The following is a 23,071-nucleotide window of genomic DNA, read 5'->3' on the forward strand; positions in this document are numbered from 1 at the left end:
AACAACACTTAATGTTCTCTTAATTTACATGCCTTTATCCATGTTTCTAAGCATACTGGCATGATGAGTGGAAGCAAAATTGTCTTCCTCTCATCACTGATCACATGAAAGTTTGAGCAGTGTTGTACAAACAAACACAGTCACAGTAAAGCGTATAAAATACCTGTGATTCCGAGAGGACACTGGCAGCTGAAAGAGTTGAGCTCATCAATGCAGGAGCCTCCATTTCGACAAGGCTGGCTGAGACATTCATTCACTTCAGTCTCGCAGTTATTTCCTTAGAAGGTATGAAAGGCGCACAGCATGTTGACACATTGCCTCTGTGAATAAAAATGTCACTTTAACTCACAAAGAATAACATTCAAGATAGCTTTCACTTACCAATAAATCCAGGTGCACAGAAGCAATTGTAGCCATCGAGAGCGTCTTTACAAATACTCAGTGCGCCACACGGCTTTTCTTCACAATCATCAATGTTTATCTCACAAAACTGGCCTGTTAAACCTGCAGAGAGAAGACAACATATTCTATAGGAGCTCTCAATTTCAGACGACAATCCTGAAAAGGAATGCCTGTCGGATGTTAACACCGCCTTGTAAAGATCCTTGGTAGTGATCATATGGTTAGTCCTTAAAAACACTTTGATTTACATTTTGTTTAACAAAGTTTTTCCACTTAAAAAGTTAAAAAAAAAACAACAACTCTGAAATGGGCCTGTTTCTTCCACATAGAGAAATTACTTCTCTAGTGACAAACTATGGACAGATACAAGTCATTTTAACCCCCTGAGATCCTGTGTCCACAAATGACACTTGACCTTATACTACATTCTACTTTACTCAGACCTCTTGTCCTCATTTGTGGACATTTTTTTGTGCCATCTAGTGGTAGTAAGAGAACAATACACTAATCCACGTAAAAACAAGATGGCAAGTCAGTCTGCTGCAGAATCCCGACACAAAAGAGGACAAGGTCCAAAACCTGATCACACTTTATGGTTGAAACTTGTTTTTTTATGCTTAATAATGTTTGTAGTTTGCTATGGCAACAAATTTGACCAATTTTAGCAACAGTAACAAGATAAAAAACTTAATCAGTAACTACTCGTTTGCCGACATTAGGACTTAATTATTGTCTCGTTTGAGAACATTGGGACAAGTCTTTTATACTTATCGGGTCCTACTGATCCCAGATAGCTAGGAGAAATTACAAATGCATACCAAACAAAAGTTCAGGTCTTAGGGGGATAGTCAAGGTCAGACATTTTAGATGATATAAACAAAAGAAAAACTTTTTTTTTTTTTTTAATGAAGGAGGACTTAGATAGTTACTAAAGATCAAAACCAACAACTATTTGATTTGCTGTCTTTCCTTTCCTTCTAATGAACAAGTAAATGACAAAATGTGCATTTACTTTGATATCAATTAATGACAAAACAGCAGTAGCATTATTATTATTTTTATTATCATTATATTATTAATAAGTCACTATTTTGATTTGATCTCCCGCAAAAGGACCTACAGTACAGGCCAAAAGTTTGGACACACCTTCTCATTCAATGCGTTTTCTTTATTTTCATGACTATTTACATTGTAGATTCTCACTGAAGGCATCAAAACTATGAATGAACACATGTGGAGTTATGTACTTAACAAAAAAAGGTGAAATAACTGAAAACATGTTTTATATCCTAGTTTCTTCAAAATAGCCACCCTTTGCTCTGATTACTGCTTTGCACACTCTTGGCATTCTCTCCATGAGCTTCAAGAGGTAGTCACCTGAAATGGTTTCCACTTCACAGGTGTGCCTTATCAGGGTTAATTAGTGGAATTTCTTGCTTTATCAATGGGGTTGGGACCATCAGTTGTGTTGTGCAGAAGTCAGGTTAATACACAGCCGACAGCCCTATTGGACAACTGTTAAAATTCATATTATGGCAAGAACCAATCAGCTAACTAAAGAAAAACCAGTGGCCATCATTACTTTAAGAAATGAAGGTCAGTCAGTCCGGAAAATTGCAAAAACTTTAAATGTGTCCCCAAGTGGAGTCGAAAAAACCATCAAGCGCTACAACGAAACTGGCACACATGAGGACCGACCCAGGAAAGGAAGACCAAGAGTCACCTCTGCTTCTGAGGATAAGTTCATCCGAGTCACCAGCCTCAGAAATCGCAAGTTAACAGCAGCTCAGATCAGAGACCAGATGAATGCCACACAGAGTTCTAGCAGCAGACCCATCTCTAGAACAACTGTTAAGAGGAGACTGCGCGAATCAGGCCTTCATGGTCAAATAGCTGCTACGAAACCACTGCTAAGGAGACGCCACACGCCGAAGAGATTTGCTCCGGTCAAGAAACACAAGGAATGGACATTAGACCAGTGGAAATCTGTGCTTTGGTCTGATGAGTCCAAATTTGAGATCTTTGGTTCCAACCGCCGTGTCTTTGTGAGACGCAGAAAAGGTGAACGGATGGATTCCACATGCCTGGTTCCCACTGTGAAGCATGGAGGAGGAGGTGTGATGGTGTGGGGGTGTTTTGCTGGTGACACTGTTGGGGATTTATTCAAAATTGAAGGCACACTGAACCAGCATGGCTACCACAGCATCCTGCAGCGACATGCCATCCCGTCCGGTTTGGGTTTAGTTGGACGATCATTTATTTTTCAACAGGACAATGACCCCAAACACACCTCCAGGCTGTGTAAGGGCTATTTGACCAAGAAGCAGAGTGATGGAGTGCTGCGGCAGATGACCTGGCCTCCACAGTCACCGGACCTGAACCCAATCCAGATGGTTTGGGGTGAGCTGGACCGCAGAGTGAAGGCAAAGGGGCCAACAAGTGCTAAACACCTCTGGGAACTCCTTCAAGACTGTTGGAAAACCATTTCAGGTGACTACCTCTTGAAGCTCATGGAGAGAATGCCAAGAGTGTGCAAAGCAGTAATCAGAGCAAAGGGTGGCTATTTTGAAGAAACTAGAATATAAAACATGTTTTCAGTTATTTCACCTTTTTTTGTTAAGTACATAACTCCACGTGTTCATTCATAGTTTTGATGCCTTCATTGAGAATCTACAATGTAAATAGTCATGAAAATAAAGAAAACGCATTGAATGAGAAGGTGTGTCCAAACTTTTGGCCTGTACTGTATATGCCTTTACAGTTCAATATTTGGTAGCAGTAATGTGTGAGCCAGGGAAGAAGACTGCTAGTTAGCAAACAATGGATGTAAATTTTATCATAGTCACAAAATTGGTTTCGTAAACCTTTTATCAGGAAGTAAATAAGTCTCGTGTTTTTTGCTCTAAAGAAACAAATAATGCATTCTTTTGTAGAAAATGCTTAAAACAAACATAATTCTGTTCACAAGGAAACTCCAAGGTGTACCTTTAAACATAAAACCAGCATGCATCACAAAGCTGCACCTAAAATGTACTTTAATTGTAACAAGTGACATAATTTATGTTGGTCTTCAGTAAAATATGGATATTTGTAATAATAGGTGACTAAAATGAGCTTACTTATGTTGAAAGCTTTTTAAAATCAGTGTAGAAGATAACAGATCTATTGTTTCGCCTTTTTATAATAATGTCGACACACTTCATATTCACACATTGTTCACTTCTAGTAAGCTGAGAGGGATGGTAACTTATTGTTAAATTTGGTAACTGTGGGTACAAAATGGTAGTTCTCTACAATCTATACTATGAAATAATATTGTCAAATACTGTGTGAATGATGTATTTATTTATACTTACTATCTATAATTACCTTAATTACCTGTATCGAGTATTTAACTGTGAATTAGACATAAGACAATTTCCATATTTCAACTGATATATTCTAATTATTACCTCAGAGATATTAGATAAGAGCAGCATGCTATGTAATGGCAGGATAGCCCTTTGATAGTAAACAATTCCTTTGATAAAATACCATTAGAAGACATCCAGATCCAAAGTGGGTAAATTCCAAGCATCCTCGCCGCTTTGAAGTCAGCTCACAACCTGATCAACTGAGCCCTGACTTACACATTTCATAAGGCTGTTACGTGTTGTTGCTTAAGGCCAAAGAGATTAGACTCCTACGGAGAGGGAAGCTGAACAAGCGAAAGCATCAAACCAGGGAGTGTGTCTGCTATATACATGATTCATTCGAGGAATTGCCTCCATTTGAGACAAGCCGCTGCTGGATGGTGAACCTACCTGGTAAACAATCACACTTGAACCCTCTTGATAGATCCACACACGCTGAACCGTGTTGACACAGGCCATCAACACAGTGGTTTATAGGTGTTTTGCAGTGCGGCCCAGAGTACCCATGTTGACACACACATCTATAAGTCTTTGCCAGCTCTTCACAGAAGAGAGTCCCCTCGGGGTCGCAAGGATTTGACACACACTGGTTCACAGATGAGGAGCATTCATCGCCATGGTATCCTGTAAGAGGTGGGATCAAAGTAGTGATTGATGTGCTGTGCTGTGTACAGTATCCTCCTGACTTCCCACATCTGGCAAAGATCAGGGATTGTGATTTCACGTGATGCTGTGATTGCCAGAGTTTTCCCTCCCTGCTGGTTTACATATTCTATCAAGCCAGAGCGTAAAGCATTAGAACCAAAGAGGGATTTCAGCACCAAAACACAACCTACATAAGGAAAAACACTGTGATGTGTGGCTTTTTTCACCCATTGTAACTAAATTATGGATTTATACATGTGTTTTCTGATGGTACTCACTTGGCTGTTGTGGTGATACCACAGTAATCAACAACACTAATATGTTTTCAAATGCATTTAGGGCTGAATTTAAAAAAGAGGGATTGATGCAGGATAAACGCAGAAGAGCTCATGACACACTGGGGTTATAATGATTATATAGCTTAGTATTATTTTTCCTCAGCACACTGTTGTGTGTCTACATTTCAAAATGGAATTACTGTAGTATTGAATAAAAGAGCAAACGGCAAGCTTGATTCATGCATCAAAACAAATCTGAGCTTCATTACCAATCGACCGTATAAATGTGCTTTAATACCTGCAGGGCAAATACACTGTATTTCCCCAGCCGAGTTGTAGAAGCAGGTTCCTCCATTTTTGCAGAACTCAACATCTGATGCACACGTGGAGACAGATGTGGAGCAATTCTTACCTGATGAGTAAATAAAGATTGTTAATTGAGTGCCATAAAAATGAACACACACTAAGAAAACAAACACATCACCAGCATAATGAGACATCTTAATATCCTGGCCTAAAATAAGTTTAACTGCAGAGAGCGACAACCATTAGTGTAATGAACTAGCGTGACGTGAGGCACACATGGCCGAAGCCAACTGTCCGGATTTGCAGCATCACAAACTTTGCGGGCACATTCACGGGAAGTTTGAGGGCTGTCCTGATCCGCAATTCATCCAGTCCACATGGGACCTTAGGGAGACTGTCTGCAGACTTCCAGAGAGGCTGCATTGCAATATACAGAAGTGACGCTGTGGTTTTTGCAATTACTGATTAAACAAACAAAACAAATCTGTTATGAATGAGTAAAACAATTACTGTATTAAAAGTAGAGATGTTCCGACACCCTTTTATCCTTATAGTTCTCTGCCGTTTACACAATGAAATCATGTTGTAATAATTAAAATGATCCAATTTTACAGCATGTTACAGGTTCACTAATGAGCATTTATTTACAATGTACTGTAAGAAGGCAGTTACTGAAAAAATGTCAAATACTGTGTGAATGATGCCTTGATTATTTAGGCTTATTGTCTATAATTACCTTAATTACCTGTACAGAGTAATTAACTGTTAATTATTGCAATGAAATGTAATGACAGTAACAAATTAGACGTGGGCTAATATCCATATTTTAACTGATATATTCTAATTATTACCTCAGAAATTTCAGGTACGAGGAACATGCAATGTAATGGCAGGAAGTTCCTTTCATAGTAAACAATCCCTTTGATAAAATACCATTAAAAGACATCCAGACGCAGATTACCACCATTAAAAAACGTACAATTTAACAATATATATATGATACAATAGTATCATATATAAGCAATAAGAGCATTAAGTTATACAGATAGTAAAAGAGAGCACAACATGAAATAAAAATAGTAGTATTCCCTGATACAGTCATCCTGTGTGCATAGCCTGTATGGCATAGAGGATAAAGGACCTCTTACATATGTTCCAACTGTTTCCCTGAATCTACACCCAGACGGGGGCAGCTCAAACTCTGGGCGTATTGGATGTGAGGCATCAGCAGTTATATGTTTAGCTCTCCTGCGTACAGCACTGTCAAACAGATTTCTGAGCTGTTTCTGTGACTTGCCAATCACCTACAATACTACTATACTATCCTACTAACCCTGTATGGATGTGAAATGGGTGCTGTCATTGTTATATGGGATGGCTCAAGTTAAATCTTTTGTTCAACATGAAGAAAGTTGCCAAATTGCTGACATTTTGCTAACAGCTAACGTTATACTTTTAACCACAAAGTAACTCCTTTTTAACAGAAAAAGCAGTAGTTGCCAGTGGCTACAGAGTGCAACTTTCTGTGTAGACTACAGAGAAAGAGCTGATTTCCAGAAGAGCTGGATAAAATCCCTGTGTGACACCACTTTAAAGTTAATTTCTAAATTACATGGCATTAGATTGGTGCAAAGACTCACTCCAATACCCAATCCAAAATGTTAGGCAGTATTGGAGGCTTTTTTCGATACTGTTATCAGTATAGGGAGAACTCTAATTATATGCTACCTGACTCATGTCGGGAAGAAATTATATTCAACCACATCACAGTACAGATGAGTGAGGTAATCAAAATGCATTTTATTTCTGCATCTTATCCTATAAATACTGTACAGTATATTCTAAAAGAAGGTCTTATGTATATAGTATGTATACAGTATGTAAGTAATACCCACATTATATAGCCATGGTTCAGTTCTTATACAAAAACATTTCTGCATTTCAATGTGTGTAGGCTTAATGTTGTGGATAAATTCACTCACAAGAAAAACCTATTAACTGGATTACTATCTGGATATCTGCAGGGACAGATAAGCAGATACTAAGATCCATCAACTTGTGTGAGGATTAATAATACAATAAATGATTGAAGGACACATGAGGACTGTCTATCAGCAGCTTGCAGTCTCACCCTCTCACAGACCTCAAGTGATGATGGTGAACACATCGCAGTACGCATGACTGAAGTCGACAAGGTCTCAGTCCACAAGTCCAGAGGGTGGACATTTGGATTTGGCCAGTGCATTCAGTAATGGAGCCAGTAGGGGTGATACTACAGTATAAGTGCTCTATATATCTTAGTACTATTGCAGTTTGTTCCCACAGGCACACACAGTTGCTTTAGTCTAGGTTTGTGCTTGCTTGTAGTGCCACAGTACAAAATACTGTATGCATAAAACTCCCTCGCTACCACTGCTCACCGAACATACGGGAGTGATGGATACATTGAAGGTTCTATTTATACCACACCAAATATAAAACTGGAGACAAAATGAGCTTAGCATTTTGCCAACCAGAATCAGTATTCCTGTATTAGCTTTAATGAAAGATTTGCAGCACCTTTTATAGATTTTTGTAACCAATATATCTTTGGATAAATACTTAATTAATGATGAATTCAGTTTCTGCAGAAGGAGAAACAAAGATATCTTGACACTAAATCAGCTGCCGTCATTCTGTAAATGGTGAATGAGCTGCTACGTTAGACAATGAGACCACTTTGATGGTTATCACTACTGAAGCGTCATCAATCTGCGCTATATTCATTAAAGCCTAAACTATGAAAATGATGACATAGATAACTCACCGGCAAAGCCCGGAGGACAGATGCACTCATAGTCTGCAACCAGGTCAATACATGTGGAATTATTGGCGCAGTATCCGTGGACACATTCATCATAGTTGATTTCACAGTTCAACCCCTCAAACCCTGGTATGGAGGGAGAAAGAGAAATCTCATCAGTGAATATCAGTAAACAGCAGACATGAAAAGATACTAATTAGTATCAAATTGCACCCAAAAGCAATTTATTGCCTTTGTGACATTTTACATGACTTTTCAATGCAGGCCTGTGAGCGAGTACATATCACGTTGAGTAGATTGCACCACAGTCTGTATTTGAGGAAATAAATTATATTTCCTCATATAGTGTGTGTGACATTTTTTTCACAGCAATTATTCCTAAGTTATATCAGCATATTTGATATTTTAAAAATAAAAGGTTAAAGTCATGAAGTAAAAGTGAGTGCTGCCAATTTCTGACATTTTAGTCCCCCATAAATATATTCCACCGCATGGTCACGCTACAAAATGACTATCATTAGCACTGTCACACACTGCAGCTACAGGAGGCCCATGACTAATGCTTGGCTATCAGCACCATCGGTGCAGGTCAAATTCTCATCATTTCTCAAACTGACCATGGAACCAATTTCCACCTCTCTCCATGTCATAAAATTTGACAATTATCCTGACTTCATTAAAAATGCATAACAGGCTTCACCCGCAATCAAGGTTTAATCAGAGGTATGTCTCACAGGTAAGATGTCAACTGGACCAAGAAATTATTGGAAAAATAGCTGAGATTTACTCCTTTTTCCTCCAATGATGCGAGTGACAATTTCTGATGGAGTGATTTTATGTGATCGGGGAAACTTAAAGCAAATATTGTTTAACCTTTTGGGTACTGGACTGAAAACCAGGAAACTGGAGAGTTTAAATAGAAAATCACCATGAATAAAGGAAGCAATCAACATCATATGCTAAAAAAAACACACCTCTTGTTGAGAGTATAAAGGTTTTCATTCCAGTCAAACACTACAGCAACAGAGTCCACTGATTAGTTCCTGTTCTTTGGCTCACGGTGTGCTAATCAGCAAAATCACCTGTTGTATTTGGATAGGGCAACATTCTGTTTAGCTCTCAACCCTGTAGGCACACGGCTGTACCTGTATGAAGATAAACTTGTGTTGTCGACACATTGAGAGCATGGTGTTGGGAGAAAAAGAAGATAAGGACCAAGAATCTCTTTCAGTTGTGTAAAAACGGCTGAATCCTTGCACATTCCCCAGCTGCATGAAGGGAGTTGTCGATGTTTCTTACAGGACATATTGCACCAAACTGAGCCCACACATAAGAAATAGGCTGAGGAATGTAATGTGCAAGAAGGAGTCTCTATCTCTGGAAGCAATAATTTGTAATTTCTAAATGTGTTTTTTAATAAAATAAATTGGTACCAAACATCTGAAATCAATATGCAGTAGGAGATGTGATTAGGTTTGCACAGATTTTTTAGTTTACCTGGGATTACATACCTAGTTACCAGGAGTGGAAATCACAAGCTTCATTACGATACAGTATTATATTGATTCTTTGGACAAGACTACGATATTTACTATATTTTAAGGTTTTCTTATATTCAGACAGAACAGGATGTAAGGAGATGTGTTTTACCTGCTTGAACAATGACCAATAAATTCAAACGGTGGATAAAAGAGGCCATTGAGATCAGGAAGCGAGCAAGCGGCACCATCAACCGGGACAAGGGGGCGTACACCCTCTCGCATACCTGGGATTCCCTACTCCAGAAAACGAACAACGACGCGGGAGGCGGGGTTGGCCTGACAGACTCTGATTGGTCTGTCAGGCCTACCAGCTGATATATGACACATCCTCAGCATGTCGGATGACGCTTCTGAGGAAGACTGGAGTGTCAGTCAAAACTGTCAAGCACGTAAAACACATTTCCTTACATCCTGTTATGTCTGAATATAAGAAAACCTTAAAATATTCTAGATAAATAGACAGTATGAACCTTATCAATCTATTATGATATTTACTGATATCACAAAGTGTGCCATGATCCAGTTTTGATTTGATTCAATTCAGGGGCCTGTGATGGATATGTGAAGATATCAGCAAATTTGCCTATGGTCTTTTTTGCTACTTACCATTGTCTATGTGGTGCTGGGCCGCTAGTACTGTTTAAATGTTTATGATGTGTTCGTTTTGTACTCGGAGGTCGGAAATTCCCAGTTTCCAGTCGGAAGTTTAAACTCGAACACACCATGAGATCGTATTTCCAACTCGGAAGCTCGGAGCAACTGCATCAACCCTGACTTATGAATTCAAGATAGCTGCCGGTCACATACATAGTGAGTAAACACTCTGCTAAAGTACTGTTTATAGCAATTTTATCTTATTTGTTTTACATTAGGTCAGCCATACCCATAGTACTGTTCAATTTTTATCCATGGGCATGTTGCTACGCTGTCTGTATGTGCAAAATACCACATAGAGCGTTGTTATCAACTGATATTGCTAACAGTAGCTACGGCTAGCCCAACAGTAGAACGGTTGGTTTTTTTACGACTTGTCCACCGTTTTCAACTAGAGTGCAAAAACTTGTCAACTCAGAGGTGATGTCATTCCCACTTCCGACTTCCAAGTACAAAATGAACGCACCATTAGGAAGGAGGTGTGCTTGGACAGAAATGGTGACACAGATGTGCCATGGAAATTTAAAAATAAAGTGAATGATGAATGCGCGGTGCATGATCACCGGAAAATAAAACTAAAAAAATGTTGTGTTTTTCATTACCTTAGATGGAGCTGTTTACATCTATATATCCGACACTGGCTCTGGATAGCGCCATTCGCATCTTTGTGTCGGCCACCATAGTTCCACATGCTTGCCACAGGGATGATGTTTCAGTTCTGCAATGTCACTATGAGATGCCACTACATCCTACACATAATATATCAGCCCTGATGAATGTATCCTGTTGGGAATAGAATGATTTTATGCATTTTACTATCAGTTGTGTTTCACTATATAAGTTTTAGATGTGTGAACAATGAGAATACTAAGATGATTTCAGCTGATCTGAATGTGTTTGCTTTGCAGAAGCGGAGAAGTACAGGAGAGGAAGAGACATGAAATCTGAGGAGCACATACCGCAATGCTTAGATAATTAGTTTCATATATGGTAAAAATAATAGAAAGTGATGTACAGATAGTAAGGTACAGCACGTGTAGGGAGTTGTGTTGTTCTCTTGTCTTTCAAAACAGGAACCACGCCCCCACTGTCAGCGGGAAGGAGTCAGATTAACACGAGGCAGGGGCGTGGTGTGGTGAAGGAGGAAGTGGAACTGCCAATGAGAAGAGGACAACGCCTTGCGTGCACAATGACACTCTGTTACGCTCAAATATACTGGGTCAGGGAAAGGACAGGAGGTCAGACTTCGTGAACTGACACACCTTTGTTGTTCGTCAGGGACTTGAAGTTGAGACCCAGAGCTCTGTAATTTTATTCCTTTACTGCTTAATAAACTACATTAACTGAGACCGGATATCTTCTCCTATTGCTTCATTAAAGAACATGCAGGACTGAGCTCACACATAGCACATTGGAGAGTAGGATGAGCCCCCAGTCCATCAATCCTTACACCCTTACTAGTTACTGTAATAGAAATGAGTTGTGGCTGCATTTGTTTCCTGGATAGTTTTCAAAGATGGATTTCTCCTTGTATGGCTGTTGAACTTCAGCAGCAAATGGAAGACGGCCTTGCTTGTAGATTTGAGCTGTAGCTGCAGTGGAAATAACTCAATGTCTTTTCATCTCCGTTTGTCCATTCATCCAGAGGAATAAGAAATAGACGGACAAAACAACAGAGTGGAGAATGAATCACTGTAAAAGTGTTTCTGAATGGCTTTTTCATTTGAGCCAGGGTCATAACTCCAGGACTGAAACCGGTTGGTTGTACACTTTTAACACCCACAAAGGTCTGAATTAGTCACATAATCGTATCTTCTCGGCTATTGGAGGATCTAATTGCATTGCAACTTACCCTCTGAGCAGAAGCACTGATACAGGTCAATTCCGTCCACACAAATACCACCATTCTGGCAGGGTTTAGACTTGCACTCATCCAGATTTACTTCACAAAATGACCCTCCAAACCCTGTAGTATATGTAAAAAAACAAAAATAAAAAAGACACTGTTATTGGAATCCTTTTAGCCTGGTTTCATTCTTCAGCCAATTAGGATCAGCATGACTTTGTTTTCACAAACAAAAGCTGGTTTTCAAAGCTTGTATTGATTCAAAGAGTTCGCTGGGCACATGCAGACTCAGCTCACTGGATCATTTAATCATGTTTAATAAGAGCCAGTCATTGCCCTTCTGATTTATTACATTAAACAAGCCAAATCCAGTGATTTTTAAGATCAAAGTCAATCTATACACAAAGGGAACCACATGAAACAAATAACATGCATCAGTGCACATGTGTAAACGCACTTGCACCGCACACACATACACACCCACGCAGGCTATTAAAGAGAAGAAACATGTCAGTGTTTAAGGCACATTATAGGCTGTGTGTGGGTTATCCTCACACGAATCTCCCATTGAGTATTTGTTATGTGTTTGCAGTGTGAATGTTTCACACAGTCAGCCGAGGACCAAACAGAGCATAAGGGTCCTAAGATGTTCTCCACAATTAGGAATGTGGGGGGAAAAAAATGAATATAAAAAGAACAGTCAGAATAAGCAGTTTTCCCTCCAAAACAATACTGTAGGGTTATATAAAAACAAGAACAGCAACCAAACAACTGCTGCATTGCTAAAACCTGCGGTACGACAAAAAACTGTCTCATGCCAAGTGGGGCTTTTGATGAAACAGCTTTTGGAGCTCAAATAATTTTATGGCAAAAATAAGTCTTGCAAAGTTGTTCCTTTGAAATAAATGCTAATGTAAAACACAAAAAAACCCTGCTGTCAACAGTTTCTTAGTCATAAAAACACAATTATTGCCCTGCAAAATCTGCTCCTCAAGAGTTTAATCACTTAAAAATCTGGGAAGAATTTCCCCCAGAAACCAGCAAGGACTGAAGAAGAAACAAGCCAGGACTGTGCTTCACATTTTTTTTCTTTGGGCATAATCAAATCAAATTATACATGCAAAATCGGCCATTTTGAGTTCATCCAACATTCTCAGTTCGAGGATATGATTTAGTGTGAGCACTAGATCCTGGGTCAGAGAGTTGACAGCGTGGGATATACACTATAGCGAGAGAGGGTATGAGTAACATGTTTTGCAACACATTAGGTTGGCAAGCAGTAGATAATATGGATGCCAAGACTGCCGACCTGAAACATCTAGACAAGACAGCATCTCGCAGTTTGCCCTTGAGAAGTGATCTGGGGAGAGCAGCTCGCCGCAGGTTGCTTTCATTTACATAAGAAATCACTCACAATCCTTCACTTTGACATCCGCCAAGCCTAAGTGCAACAGGAGTAATGAAGTTAGGGTTATTGATTAGGTTACATGAACTTCTATGTAATAGCCATTCATTTGAAAAGAGATAGCAGAGTTGGTATGGAGCCGTGACGACTGAATTATGATTGGTTTGGCAGGAAAAAATGTTTTCAATTCAAGTACCGTAACTGACCCAGGAATAAGCTGCATGATTCCCTGTGCAGGTACACACAGTGCGATACAGGCACTCTGTCACATACTGCACATATATCCTCCACTTGCAACAGTCTGAAGCCTGGTTACCCCTGGCAAGCCTCAAAGTATCTAACAGGTCAAGCCTCTTCCTCTTACGCCTGTCAGTGTTATCCCTGTCACTGCTGGCAGCTACTGCTGTGATAACACTGTCATCCTCGTGGAGGTGGAATCAAGGGGACGCTACTGACACACAAACAAAATTGTTGGTTTTTTTCTGCAGGGACTGTCAAATTAATCTCAAATCAGCATAAGATTATCAGATGGATATGAAGGTGTGATAAAGCTGTGCACCAATTTTTGGAACTATTTTTGATATACAGTCTAGTAAGAGAACTTATTTAACAGCAAGTAGAACATGAGAAGTAGGGATGAGCTACACACTATCACATGTATCAGTGTGTGTTCAACCAACTAAATTATCTGTATCTGTACTTTGAAACAGTCAACAAAACAATACAAAGGATATGAAACAAAAAAATCTCAAAAGTACTGGCATCAAAAGGGAAAGCTTTCATATAAAAATATGTTTTAAGCAATGATTTAAAAACAGGTAATGTGCTAACCAGCCTAATCTCCTCAAGCAGAGAATTCCAGAGCCTCTGGGCCTTGATGCAAAAGCCCAGTCACCTCTAGTTACCAGCCTTGATCTAGGGATGACTAGCGAGGGTAGGCTTGAGGATCTCAGGTCACGACTTGGAGCATAGGTGGTCAGTAGCTCAGCTAAACCATGTTGAGCTTTAAAGGTTATTGAGAAAATCTTAAAATAAATTCTGAACCAATGGAGGACGTCGAGAATTGGGGTGATATGTGACCTATGATTTGTCTCTATTAAATATGAGCTGCAGCATTCTGCACTAGCTGAAGCTGAGATACTGAAGATTGACTGAGGCATGCTAACAGTGCATTGCAGTAGTTGAGAATACAAAAGCATGAATCAGCTTTTCTAGGTCAGAAAAAGGACACAGCTGATTTGATTTTGATAATATTTCTTACGTGGACGTGGCAGGATTTAATGAAATTATTGACATGTGGTTCGAAGTTTAATTGAGAATCAAAAGTGATGCCTAAATTTACTGTATAGATTTTATATTAGTTGCCAGGGGACCAATAAAGGGTTGTTATTTCCTTGCTAAGTGATCAGGGCCACTTCTGGTTCAAACCAGAAGTGGGTGTGGTCAAACCAGAGGTTGTTAGTTTGAGCCTGAAATTGATATTGGTTGATCAGAAGTTGTATTTGCTGTAACACTATTTACAGAACAGCCTCAGTATGACGCTTCAGATCATTTTGGGTTTTTTTTTTTTTTTCAAATGTGTGTTGTCAAATTCTCCTGAATGAGAATCCAAGACTCTTCTGCAAAGATCTCCTGGACTCCAATCATGTTAGGATTGTTTGCTGGTTTGTTTATCTGTTAAAAAGAAATGTTGACAGCATGTTTACTTACTGTACAACACCTTTCAGAAAAATATCTGGTGTTGCTAAGTGGCAGTTTCTTCTGAGCACATTTTTTTTATACATACAGGCTGAACATTATCGAACAAAACTGAACAAATAGGAGGATTGGCAGCATTTAAAAGATGCACAGAACTCTTACACACTGGTCTTTGGGGTTTAATAAAGTCCAGCCATCTGGAATTTCTCTTATTGTATTCTGAGGGAATATGTCAATCTCCCCATTGTATATATTTGATGGACTATGTCTATCTTCAATTGAGGGAGCCTGGGGCTTCAACCACTTGCAAGTTATGGCTTTCTTACATGCAGCAAACACAGCTCTCAAGAGGGTTCTACCTTCCTGTGGAATACTGCATATATATAAAACATCAAATCTAGAAGAGATATTGGTTCTGAACACCTTCTCTGAGATCTGATGGATATTCTTCCAGTAGGCAGCCAGGAGAGGGCACGACCAAAAAATATGATAGTGAGTAGCATTTGCAACCCAGATATTTACATATTATACTTGAATGATACTCTTAAAAACTGCATTATTCATACCGGATACTTGTTCATCCGAGTATTCACCCCAACCTTAACGAGAAGAACACTTACAACCATAATACATGGGGAATGGACGTGGCTGGTGAAAATGAGTATCTTATTTAACCAGAGGCAATGCAACACAGTGGGTGTTTTTACATTTCACATAATATATAAATAAATCAATCAAATTAGTGCATCCTGAAGTTAAAACGATCCAGCTAATTATTTCACTACCAGCTAACAGAGCCCTGTATATCCAACTGCATTATCACTTGGGAAAACTTGATAGCTGCCTGGCAACCACATGCTACAAATATGGAGTCCGCCGGGGTGCCCACTCGCTCACCTGGTAGAGCAGGCACCCCATGTATAAAGGCTGTGCCCTTACTGCAGCGGCCATGGGCTCAATTCCAACCCAAGCCCCTTTAAAGCATGTCATACCCCCTCTTTCTCCCCCTTTCACGCCATATCTGTCCCATCAAATAAAGGCAGAAAGCCCCAAAATATATCTTAAAAAGATCACCCCACCTGTGTTGCATCCATGCCCCAAGCATTTCAACCATTACACAGTGTTGATCTGATAAAACAAAAAAAAAAAAAATTGGATTCCATTTTTGATCCACAGACAACTAATTATCACCTGAAGCTGCAGCAGTTACTGTACAGCCACATTCTCCTTTTAGTGAACTTAACCTTAAAGCATGAAAAAAATGCAATAACCACCATTAATATACCTGCGTGAAAAATATAACACCCGTTAAAGGTCTTTCTCACCTCTTTCACACGTGCAGGACACATTCTGTCCATCCTTGGTCTCTGCGCATATTAATGTATGTTCACTGCACAGTCCGAACGAGCAAAGGTCAATATCCACAGAGCAGTCTTTCCCCTTGAAACCTGCAATGAAAATGGAGTTAACAATGGTGAAGAAAGAAATTCAGCCAAACCTTGAGGAAAAAGCAATAAGGTGTGAATTCATAAAACAACAGTAACACATATTACGCAACACGTTTATGTGGCTGTATGTTTCATTAGGTATAAACAACTTTTCTTTAGCGGATTAATGGGGGTATTGATTCTTCCCCTCGCAATCTACCTGCTATGCAGTATGCTAATTGAGTGAATCATTGACAGAGACCCAGCCTACCCAACTGATCTATATCACATTTGTCTGCCCCACCAAACGTACGTCTGCATGTCACTGATAGATACCCATGTCAATATCTATTGTTGTAAATAAAGCACAGACAGATGGTGTGACCGATATTCATTACATGTGTTTGTACAAATAAAGATGGCTCAAAGGGAGAGTCCTAAAATAGATCAGGGTGTTTTTACACTGATATCACACTGTTCAACCTGTGCCTATGAGGTAATGTGGGTTTAAAAAAAAGATTTAATTGTTAGATTCACATAAGGGGGGTGAATCAATCGATGGAGTCACGGAATATTTGAGTTTCTAAAAGCGAAATGTTGTAAATTTCCTTCCCATGCTAACCAAAAACCTCTCTAAACCAGAGGGCTCTAACAGGAGAAATGTTCCCACATCTCCGTCGCATTAATCTCTGTGCAGTCTGCAAAGCAGCTCTCACTCACTGGCATAGGAAATATTTCAAACATCACTTCCTAATGCAAATCCCCTTCATCAAGACTTACACACCCACAGGACAGCAGTTATATTAGATTATGTACTTCCTGTTGAAAGCCGTCCCCACTTTCTTTACCTGTTTCCAGAGCCACGTGCTTTACATCAACACATCTATCTAGATGTTTGATGACCTTCCAACTACCCTTTTCTCATCATATTATGTATTGCCTTGACTAGTTAATGGACAGCTATTGCCTCCAACAGAGTGTTTCAGAAGTGTTTAATAACCAATTGTGCATGCAATTCACTCTGGGGTTAATGTTGCATGAAGGAATGTCACATTTACAGTGTCACCATCTCCAAATGGGACTCCCTGTTCTGTCTGACAGCTACGAGTGGCTCAGCCCAACTCTGCTGCAAGACACAAAGGCACAAAGTGAGACATACTGTTTTTCACTTTATCTCAAAATGGACCGCAGTAACTAGACACACCACGATGTATGGTTGAAGACATTTAAGCCGAGTGCTTCTGTGCCCATGTTCAGCGGTTAATCAGAACAGCCATGGGTCATAGCTACTTCTTGGCTCATCATCATGCTGTTCATCAGCATAATTATTCATCTCTTATCTCAAACGATGTGGTTGCTTCACTGAGCTGAAAAACTGAAAATCATGTTCTTGGATAGAAATCACTGAATTCAGTTGTTACTTGAAAGTGAGTTTAATCAATAAATTGTGACTAGCAGTTATGTATTATTATGAAAGCTGGATTTAGCTTGGGTAGTTCATTATCTTCACAAAAGAGGTTTTTCGCCTTCTTTGTTGGCCTGTGTGTAAGTTAGCAGGGTAAATTAAAATTGTTTGGGGCAGGGAATGAGTGATTAGTTTCATGTTCTGATCAAAATCTAATAATGCGACCACATGGCCATGTTTTAAGCACCACTGTAAAATACCCTTTTTTGCCCTGGATTATTCGGTTTAAGAAAAAACTGTTAAGGTGATGTCCATTTGTGCCTAAATGTTTGATAAACTGTACCTCAACTATGCCTCCAAAATGTTATTTTATCTTTAAGAAATTTGGTGCATCCTCCAAAAGAGGACTTAAGAGGAGAATTTAATTTTAAAAACAATGTGTTTGTACAACGAAGCAGTCCCTCCAGAAACGCAAATTCAGCAAAAGTCCGCAATATTTGCAGGGGCTTGCATTTTTTCAAAAGTCACACGATTTTTCTGTGTTTTTATGCATTTTCTGGCTGACCAAAATGCAGTATGGAGAAAGGCTCTGTATTAAGAATTTGCACTGTTTAAATGCATACAATATGTGTTGAATTTATTAAAATGTTATGTTTACATACGATGTAGCTTACATGTTGTTTTACAGTCACATTGTCTGGTTTGAGAGCTACAGATTTTTTGCAACATTATTGGAGTCCATGCTTTGAAACTGATTAAATAAAACTAAAGAAGAGAACTGTAAAAAACATTTGCAGCTATTTTTGTAATATTCAGTATGTTTATTATAGCAAGTGATAACATGGCTTATTTTTTTGGAGGTAGTAGTTAAAAAAAAAAGAAAATCAATTTTTTTTTCTCCTTTTGTCATTCGCCACAATTTCTTGCAAAAAAAAAAAAAAAAATCACATAAAAATGCTGCAATTTTTATCGCAGTTTTTGACAAAATTGGCCGGAAATTCAAGGGTTTTTTGTCGCGAGGTCTTGGAGGGACTGACGAAGAGTCTGTGTGTTTCAGTGTATGGGGTGGACTTGTGGACTGGGCTGCACGATGAGCTGAAACAAAGCATAAATATAAATACATTTAAAAAACTATGCAAAAAATGTATATTTTTTGGCAGATATACAGATGAGGAAATGTTGTGTTAGAGGAGTGCATATTTATTTTGTAACACTGGGTGATACTTGGACTGTAAATAAACTGGGTTTATTACTTATTTATTCAATGTGGTGATAAATAGACTGGGGATAGTTGTATGTTAGTTGTAAATAAATTTGGGAATTTGTTGAAACAGAAGAAATGTAAGAAAGGGTAGGAACATATCAGTTTTACTTTTACCTACTCCTTTTTTTTTTTTTTTTTTTTTTTGGTTTGAAATAGTCATTCATTCAGTATTTCGATGAGTCACTGAATGAGTCAGGTGATAATGTTGCCATTTTTTTTGCTGGTATTGGTTGTAAACCTCAGCTTAATGTGTTGTTGCCAAGGCCACATTCACACTGCAAGCCTTAATGCTCACTGTAGAATTAATACAGATTTTTTTGTTCAAGTTGTTCCTATACTTTTGTTCCTATAATATCAGATACAAGTGCGAACTAGTTAAGATCCCGAACTGACCCACATGAATACAGCACGCTGTTGTATGGAAGCAAACATGGAGGCCATTGAAGTCAGCGTTAATGGTTCCATTTATAAGTTGATGTACAATGGCAGCCAGCAAATTTGTGAGCAGACGATAACAAGGATGAGGACGGGGAGAAAGAGAGCCAAATTTTTAATTATGGCTTTTTGTGGAGCAATGGCTGCTACTTCTGTATGAAACTGCAGAGTCACAGCCAAGAGTGGTGGGATTGTGACATAAATGGCTTAACTGGGACAGATTTCATCCCAAATTTCGGATGATGATCGTCTGATGATGATGATGGTGTGTTTGTAATCACTAAGTGACTCCTGCCAGCGCAGAAGTTTGACGAATAGCAAATTTAGAGTGACATAAAAGTGGCATGAATTCTGATATGCACTGCACAAAATTAGACCTATAACTGATTTAGGACCATTTTTCTATGTGGTCCTAATCAGATACTGAAAAGATCAGATTCCATTTGTGTGTCTACATCATTTTGAAAAAACATCTGTGTCACATATGAGCAAAAATCGGACTTGGGCCACTTTCGCCTGCAGTCTGAACGTATCCCAAGTTTAGATGACGAGCTTATTGTAAGTCATGCTGCAAAATGTGGTCATGGTAAGTGACACAAGGATAACATTATACATTAACATGGTGCTGGCTTGGTGATCATGAGTCTGACTCTGACAGGATTTAGACATTCTCCAAAAACGATGGCTGCCATCAACTACTTAGCATGATTGCCAATCACTATCTGTGTTTTGATGCAGATCCAGGCGCAGATTAAACATTTGTATTAGTCACCAAACCAACGAATTTGGAGGAATGTGCAACCTTGGCTGAAGTAGCCCTGAGAGCTTCCTGGTTTATTTCAACTTATAGAAACGATTATTTAAAATGTAATAACCGGACGACACAGACATACTGTACTGTAGTAGGAAACAGGGGCAGGAAAGGGTCAGAACGCAAGATAGTGACAGTTTGATTCTGATTCTTTGTGTGTGTTTTTGTAGGGAGAGGCAGGCAAACCTGACAGCCCATTTATGTAACTGAGTTTCTGAGAAGATAAGGTGATCAGAAACACCTGTCTATAAATCTTTCAATGAAATCAAAACGGTAATGGAAGCTTTACTGACACATCGGTGTTCTGTTTTTCCCAAATCTGATTTGAGCAATGGGCAGAAAATATAATAAGAGCAGATTAGTTACGGTGATGCATTTGCTGAGTCCATGATGTCATAAAAACACACCATAACAGGTGCTGCACATGTTTCACAGCAGTAAATGTTTTAATGACTTCGGCCACATTTGAGCTGATTTATTGTGCAGTAATATCTGGCTGAAGATGCGGCACAGAGCACTAAAACATGATGCACAATGACAACAAAATTGGTGATATTTTTTTACTATATCAAATTCAAAAGCACGAGGATAAAAACAAAACATAACCTGCACCATTCTTCTGCCTTTGGGGAATATAATATATAAGAAAATGATTTAGCAAAACCGACGCAGTGCCCGGTGCCAGGGTGTGTTCACTGCCCGGTCAACACCTACATTCTGTGGATTTTATTTGTCAAATATTTGTCTGTAAATGCCGCTCTGTGGATCGTGGCTGTTGACTGTTGAATGTGACATTGGGCCGTGGCATTCTGACTTGTGCAATCAAGTAGTGATTAAGTCTTTTATTACCAGAGGGCACAGTAAAATAAGCCGCACACTGGGGACTGCAACACCTCCCTTTATTATGGGCTGATTATGGATCCTTTCTGGAACATGTGCTATAAAATGTCTAACATATAGAAGGGTGTAATACACAGCCTCACTTGATGAGAGGACAATCCTGAAAACATACTCAGTCTAATTAGGGCGGACATGTTTAAGGGTCAGTGTGTAGGATTTAGGGGGATATACTGGCAGAAATTGAATATTATATAAGTATGCTTTCTTAAGTGTATAACCACCTGAAAGTAAGAACCCTTGTTTTTCATTACCTTAGAGTGAGCTGTTTACATCTACATAGAGAGCGGGTCCTTGTCTGTAGAGATCCCTCCACCATATTTCTACAGTAGCTCGGGCAAACAAACCACTGGCTCTGGATGGGGCCATTCGCGTTCTTGTGTCGGTCACCCTTCAGTGAAGAGCCAAATAGCATCAGATTTTTAATGTGAAACTGCTTATCAGGTGTTTTCACCAGTTGAAATCACCAGGTCTGTTTGTTTTAGAAAGGAAGAGACCCCTGCATGGGGCGGCTGTTGTTCAGGAGGTAGCGCAGGTGGTCCACTAATCGGAAGATCGACCGTTCGATCCTCAGCTCCTCCTGTTCGCTTGTCAAAGTACTCTTAGGCAAGATACTGAACCGCAAATTGCCACGGTGCCATCGGTGTGTGAGTGCGTTTAAACTGAGTAGCAGGTGACACTTTGTACAGTAGCCTTGGCCAACAAGTGTGTGAATGTGTGTAAATGGGTGACTGTGACTGTAGCGTAAAAGCGCTTTGAGTGGTCGGGAAAACAGAGAGGTGCTACACAAGTCCATTTACCATTTACCTTTACTCTGCAGATAATTCAGCTCCCAGTAAAGATCTCCTGACATCCGGGTCTTAAATTATCAGGGAATAATGGTGAGCAGACAACAGCAGGTGCTGGGTTAGCGGCCTGCCTGTGCCATGCTGAACACCATCACAGAAACACTGATTTGTAATGTGAAACTGCTTTATTCAATTATTTTACCAGTTTTAATCTGATCTGTTCTGCAGAGGAAGAGACCTCTGCAAATAACTCTGCTTGTGGTAAAAACCTCCTGGAAAACAAAAACTAAAGCAATTCAAACCGGGTGTTCACACTTGGCACATGGGAAAAGTTTGGGCTGATTGCAACCTGCAATCCTCACCACTAGATGCCACTAAATCCCACACACTGTTCCTTTAAATTCATTATTGCTTAACAGATAGAAAAAGATCTACTGGCTTCAGTTTTAACCATGATTACAAAAATAAAATGTGAACAACCAACCCTATAACCAGTAATACAAATGTATTATTTCTATCTGCTTCTTGTCAAGGCTTTTTAGATGCTGATTTTAACCGGTTTGTAGCCTGCACTCAAACTTGTGTACCTCATGTTCCTGTCTTTGCTATTTTTGGAAGCAGTCTCCAGCAAAACAAATGAAAAATGATCAACATGAACAAAGAAGTTTGTATGTAAATGCAGGAGAAATAAACTTTTCTTGTATCCCCAAGGCACAGTACACAGAAAATTAATAGCATGATATTTTTGCAAACATGCTCAATAATACACAAGTAGTTGGTACTTACCAAGAGGACAGTGACAAATGTAGTCATTTATCAGATCCATGCACGAGCCTCCATTTAGACAAGGCTGCGACCAGCAATCATTTACATTCTCAGAGCAGGTCCTTCCTGCAGGAGTAGAGGAGAAACAAATAAACTCTACCTAATGTCAGAGATTACAGTTTAAAATATGTTTCTACAAATAAATGTTGCTGCCCCCATCAACATTTAATGATTACTAAAGGTGTGAAGCTCTAGTATGTGTAAACATACTGAGACCATGTACAGTGC

General features: G+C 39.3%; 1 protein-coding gene across 1 annotated transcript in view; it reads right to left on the reverse strand.

The window, feature by feature from the left end:
• Nucleotides 1-23,071, reverse strand: part of eys (eyes shut homolog) — a 233,308-nt gene that overhangs the window by 161,113 nt on the left and 49,124 nt on the right. Inside the window, exons 12-19 of the mRNA XM_049600306.1 lie at nt 22,805-22,909; nt 16,317-16,439; nt 11,895-12,008; nt 7,851-7,973; nt 5,037-5,150; nt 4,206-4,439; nt 382-504; nt 164-277 (exon numbers count right to left, since the gene is read on the reverse strand). Coding sequence (XP_049456263.1) covers nt 164-277; nt 382-504; nt 4,206-4,439; nt 5,037-5,150; nt 7,851-7,973; nt 11,895-12,008; nt 16,317-16,439; nt 22,805-22,909 — 1,050 coding nt within the window. The remainder of the gene's footprint in view (nt 1-163; nt 278-381; nt 505-4,205; nt 4,440-5,036; nt 5,151-7,850; nt 7,974-11,894; nt 12,009-16,316; nt 16,440-22,804; nt 22,910-23,071) is intronic.

Source organism: Epinephelus fuscoguttatus, linkage group LG16 (genome assembly GCF_011397635.1).
Source record: "Epinephelus fuscoguttatus linkage group LG16, E.fuscoguttatus.final_Chr_v1".
Lineage (NCBI taxonomy): Eukaryota > Metazoa > Chordata > Actinopteri > Perciformes > Serranidae > Epinephelus > Epinephelus fuscoguttatus.